The sequence below is a fragment of the Camelus dromedarius genome, chromosome 19 (genome assembly GCF_036321535.1).
Source record: "Camelus dromedarius isolate mCamDro1 chromosome 19, mCamDro1.pat, whole genome shotgun sequence".
Classification (NCBI taxonomy): Eukaryota; Metazoa; Chordata; class Mammalia; order Artiodactyla; family Camelidae; genus Camelus; species Camelus dromedarius.
In genome coordinates this window covers 31,733,226-31,739,225 of record NC_087454.1, presented here as the reverse complement: position 1 = coordinate 31,739,225, position 6,000 = coordinate 31,733,226, and the positions used below count along the sequence as shown (strand labels likewise).

The window sequence follows — 6,000 nt, the reverse complement described above, 5'->3', positions numbered from 1 at the left end:
GGTAAGAGTCACAATTCAATTCACTGGGGTTGAAACTCAAGAGAAATCAATCAACTGTACCCTCAAAATCTCTGTAGTCTCATGTATCAGTAGTGAATTCCTAGCATGTGACTACAGCTTTCCAGCAACAGTAACCTGCTGACCTTTAACGCCAGGCTAAAATCTGTGACAAACGCAGAGGCAAGAAAACCTCGAGGAGGAATATCCACCAGCACAACTGACCCCTCCCATTCTGCTCATGAGTAAACCAGCCTGCCATCAATGCATTAGTACTTACTCCTACTTGGAGGGGGTTAATATCTGGTTATGTTCTGCTTATGAATGAACTGAAACATAAGAAGGCAGATCTTGACTTCTACAACTGCAGTAATAGAAACTCAAAAGAAATGCTCCTCAAGAAAAAGCAAGCACAGACTCACTGCCTCTACTATTAAAAATGTGCAACCAGGCTGGGCTTCAGCAGCCAATGACACATATGGATGTGACTGGGGCCCTGGGGGAGGATGTGTACATAAGGTTACCACTGAAGTGATTTATTATAGGCCCACCAGAGCTTTTGTTTTATTCCCTCCTACACACCTATGCCTCTCCACCTAGCATTCCAAAATAAACATCAGCTCCTTCCTTTCTATCAAGCATATTTCATATCAAGGATGGGACGGGGCACCAAGAATGAAGTGAGTTACTGACAGGTATATCCAAGAAAATCTTCCCCCAAAGAGGACAAAAACTTGTGCTCCAAAGTAAAACGGGGAGACATAAAATGTAAAACGGGGAGGTATAAAAAAACTTTCCATGCTGAACACAGATCAAGAGATAAAACTATGAAAGTGTATGACATTCAGGGTCAAGAATGTGGTTACTACATCTAGTGAATGAAAAAAGTAGAAGAAGATACCAAAAATGTAACTTGAAATCAGTTCGTGACAACATCAAATGCTGACCAGGATGTGAAGCAGCAAGAGCTTTCACTCCTTGTTGGTAGGAATGCAAAATGGTACAGACATTTTGGAAGACAATTTGCCAGTTTCTTACAAAACTAAACATACTCTTACCATATGAATAAGCAATTACATTCTTTGGTATTTACCCAAGTGAACTGAAAACTTATGTGCACAAGAAAAACCTGCACAAGGTTTATAGCAGCCTTATTCATAACTGCCAAAGCCTGGAAGCAACCAAAATGTCCTTCAGTAGGTAAATGGATAAATAAACCCCGGTACAGCCAGACAGTGGAATATTAATCAACACTAAAAACAAATGAGCTATTATCAAGCCATGAAGACACAGAGAAACCTTAAATGTATAGTACAAAGTGAAAGAAGCCAATGTGAAAAAGCTACACATGGCTATATGACATTCTGAAAAAAAGCAGAACTACGGAGAAAATAAAAAGATGAGGGGCTGTCAGGGGTGGGGGGAACAGAGGGATTAAACTGCAGAGCATTTAGGGAGGTCAGACTGTTCTGTATGATATGACAATTATACACTTGTCAAATTACACATTTGTCCAAACTCATAAAATGTACAATGCCAGGCGTGAATCCTAATGGAAACTGTAGACTTTCGGTGATAATGATGTGTCAGTGGAGGTGCACTGATTGTAACAAATGTACCACATGGTGCAGGATGCTGATAGCAGGGGAGGCTGTCCATGTGTGAGGGCAAGGAGAACATGGGAACTCTGTACTTTCTGCTCAATTTTGCTGTGAATCTGAAACTTTTCTTAAAAAGTCTATTAAAAAAAAAAAAAAGAATCTGGCAACAATGTGAAATAGAAGCCAGACAAGTGACTAGAATGAGAGAAATCAGTTAAGAGACTACAGTTAACACTTTAAGCAAGAGACCTTAAAGACAGGCAGTAGAGAGAACACTGGCAGTAAAAATAAAAGCATTCTGAAACAGTATTCAAGTTTTTGCAAATATATATAACCTCATCTACTAGATACAACCACTGAAGATCTTTCTGTATAAGGATAAGGAGGTGTTAACAATAACAAAACAAATAACGCTTTTAAACAAAACACGTATGGTATCTTGGAATGTCTTTCCAAGTTTGCATGACAAATACATGCAGTGAAAATTAAATAATACATAATAAATCACTTCCGTGTTTTAAGCAAGAATTCACTCTTATACCTAAGAAAAAAATGTATTTCAACTGGAACACTACAAAAAATGACAAAAGTATAACCGTTTAATACTTCGTTTTCTTACACAATATTTGAAATAACCATGATTAAATACTACATCCTTACTGAGGTGATGATTTAACTTTTTCACGAGTGTAAACTGGTATCAGTTTGAGTAAAGTCTTTATTTTCTATTGATCCTGACAAACTACTCCCGCTGAGAAAACCATAAGCATTTCAAAGGAAATACTGAACATTTGTTAAAATCAGAGTAAATGACTCAGTGTGGAGACAGTTTTTCCTTATAATGACAATGAAACAATGAAACGAATAATTATTCTTCTGAAAGTGGAAGAATTCGCCTCACCTTTTTCTTCAGGCTTTATAGAAAAATACTTCTTCTCTGTACCTATCAGCTCAGCCTTTGGAGCTGAGGAAAAAAAACCAAGTTAATAAAGTCTTTAAAAAAAAAATAGCTTTAGAGCACAAAGATAATCATACTACTAAAAAGCAAAGGTTTAAAAAATAACATCAGATGAAAACATGGTTTAACAGAATGAACAATACACCAGAATCACTAGGCTCAATAATGAACCCTACACCTGCCACTGTCATCTTGAGTAAGTGATGGCTCTGTGGTCTCAGTTCCTTCTTTATCAAACGAAGGCGTTCACATCCTCTACAATATCCAGCAGAACATTCTGTGATGATGGATATATTCTGTTTTTGTGTGGTCCAATACTCACTATTGAGACTAAATGTTGCTACTCCAACTATGAAATTAACTTTTTAATTTAAATTAATTTTAAAAGCTCAGTATGACTAGTGGTTTAGAACAGAAGTTTCCAATACCAACTTCTATAAGAACTACTTTTAACTTACGCTTTCCTTGCTCTGGGATAAGGTTAGCAAATACAAACCTGAAACTATGGAGGAAGGAAGAACCTGCATTATTCCAAAAAAGTGCAAATCTTTCAAAGAAAAAAAAAATTTGACCACACATTTAAAAATCAGAAATTGGGGGCTAGAACTTACAGAAATAGACAAATAGACAAAGATACCTGAAAACTGACACACTATAACTGACTATACTTCAGTGAAGGAAGGAAGGAAGGAAGGAAGGAGGAAGGAAGGAAGCAAGGAAGAAAGGAAGAAGGAAGGAAGGAAGAAAGGAAGGAAGAAAGGAAGAAGGAATGAAGAAAGGAAGAAAGAAAGGAAGAAAGGAAGGCAGAAAGGAAGAAAGGAAGGAAGAAAGGAAGGAAGAAGCAAGAGAGATTACAAAAACTTCTGGAAAACTCTTCTAGGTATACCATCGTTTATTCAACTGTTTAAAAAGAAATAACAAAACTCTTCTCTTTGCTTAAGCCTTATCACACTCTCTAAAGGAAGAGCATATAAATAATCAGTATTTGTTTGAGACATTAAAAAATGGAGTGCATCTCAAAAGGTAGAATGACTTCCTAGCTAGGTAAATATATTGTTTTCTATACAGATTTAAGCTTAAGTCAATTTTCTTAACCCGAAATGTGATATAACAGAAATATCCAAGTTATTTTCTAAGATTCCTATTTTATAGTTTGTACTTTAAAAAAATACTGACAATATTAATATATATGAACACTCAATTTTCATATATTTTAAAAAATTGATACATAGCACCATAATATTTGATTCTTGCTTAAAGAAAATAAATGGTTTATAGAAGACCCAGTTTCACTATTTTAGAACTTAAAATATGAAAAATAGCAAACTGAAAAATCTGTCTCTTACATACCTGGACCCTTAGCAGGTGGTGGTGGTTTCTTTGGTTTCTATTAAAATAATAATAATGAAAACAGTAAAACATTTACATATTAAATATTTATAATTAAATTCTGATTGTAAATAATCTTAAATTATGTAAACATCTCTTCTCATCCCATCCCTGACAAAAATTATAAAATGATAAAATAAAAATTATAAAATGATAAGATCCAAACAACCCCACAAAAGAACAGAGACAAAACATGTATTCTATTAGAACAAACACCTTCTTGATCAAAATTCAAATATTTCAAAAATTATCAGTGAGTTAGATAAACTTAAAAAAATCTTAATGATGAGCAAAAATGTTCTGTTCTGCCTCCCCTATTTAAAGATTCCTATGCACCATTTTACCCCTCTTTAATAGCTGAGGGTTTTTTGTTGTTGTTGTAGGGGAGAGAGGAAGGTAGCAGGGAAAGGGAGAGAGACTGTGTTTAAAAAGAAAATGATGGAGTAGCTAATAAATATATTTAACTTTCACTCTTCAGAACTCTCAAAGAGAAGATTAAAAGCAAAGGTCTGTTTTTCCTCAATTTATTAAAATTCTCTCGGGTTTATAAGCATTCATTCATTTCAGCCTTAATTTAATGCCTTAAAAAACTTGAGACACATTTCTAAGTATGTGAATTTGGTTTTTCCAAATTAAAAATAACTGATAATCAGTACTGCATAAATACCTAATAAAAGCAAAAAAAAAAAAAAAGTTCATTAAAACGAGTATAAAAATAAAGCACACTGAACGTTGCTGAATCAATACTGAGTGAAATCTAGAACGGAAGGGTCTCAGACAGCGTAAGCCTTCACACATTATCCTCTAGTAAGTTATTCTAAACGAAAGACTGCAAAGGTTAGAGATTTCTGCATTGGCTTAAATCAAATATGGCAGACTGTCTTGCTGTGGTGTCTCTGTTTTCTGTAAAATTCTCTTTCCCTCTAATTTAAAAACTTAATCAGATTCATCCCTCCACAGGCAAAAAAAAAAAATCAAGCTGTAGAAAAGCAAAAGATCACTGATGAACAGTTCAGTCTCACTTTATTAACTGTGAGAGGTGAGACAGACACGTTAAATACTGTCAGGAGGTAAAGCCTTCTCCTCGCCCTCCCAAAAATGCAGTGACAGAATAGCAGTAAGATCAATAGTACCTTAAAACAAAATTTTTCAACAAAATTAAATAATAGTACAATTTCTTACAACTGACTATTAATTTGTTTATAACAGTATGATCACCCTTTTTTCTTTTAACTATAATAAAATAATAAAATTTAAGGTTACTTTTTAGTGAGAGTAGAAGAAAAACAGAAACAAAGCACAAAACTGATATACTGGTTTGCTTTACCACAATCCAAACAACTTTCATCTGATTATATAAATCTGAAAACCCCTCAAAAAATTATTCAGTAACTATGCAAAAAAACTTGTTTTTTTAAGCAATACTGGCAAGAGGTTTTTTGGGCTTTTTTAAAATTATTATCAGCAGTGAACAAGAAAAGCTTACAGGAAAGTCCTTATCCAGTTCATTTATCTGAACAGCAAAATTGTCTGGAAATACTCCTTCTTTACCATTAAGTTCACCCTTCCACCAGCCAGGTTCCCCAGTCTCCTAAAATGTAAGATGAAGAATAATTAAAATAGGGGTTATCTTTAAATAAGAAAAAAGTTAGCAACAAAATATGAAAATACTGAGTTCCATTATTTTTACAAGGAAAAATAAAAAAACTTCCACAGGATGTGAGGTCCTCCTAAAAAATATTCCCACATAATACTTCAAGAAGTAGTAAGTTTCAATTTTTAGTAAGTCAAATAATTTAAAAATTCAGTTTACAAGGATAAGAACTTCTCAGGGGCAGAGGAGAAAGGAAAAAAGGAAAGGAAGTGGAAGAGGAAAGCAGAGAGAGAACATAAATTTCCAAACTATATCTTAACATTCTTTTCAACACATAATATACCAAAAACTACTCACATTATTCATTTGCTTTAGAAATTAACAGAATCTTCTACAATTCCTTCCAAACACCACACACCCTTCCATGAGAAATTAGGTGTTATCAGTCCTACCTGCATGTA

At 34.1% G+C, this 6,000-nt stretch overlaps 1 protein-coding gene across 2 annotated transcripts in view; it reads right to left on the bottom strand.

Moving 5' to 3' along the window:
* The window catches only part of CD2AP (CD2 associated protein), a 91,053-nt gene that overhangs the window by 25,869 nt on the left and 59,184 nt on the right, over window positions 1–6,000 (bottom strand). For both annotated transcript variants that reach the window (XM_031434571.2, XM_031434572.2), the window contains 3 exons: window positions 5,432–5,536; window positions 3,907–3,943; window positions 2,500–2,562 (listed from right to left, as the gene is read on the bottom strand). In XM_031434571.2, coding sequence (XP_031290431.2) covers window positions 2,500–2,562; window positions 3,907–3,943; window positions 5,432–5,536 — 205 coding nt within the window. The remainder of the gene's footprint in view (window positions 1–2,499; window positions 2,563–3,906; window positions 3,944–5,431; window positions 5,537–6,000) is intronic.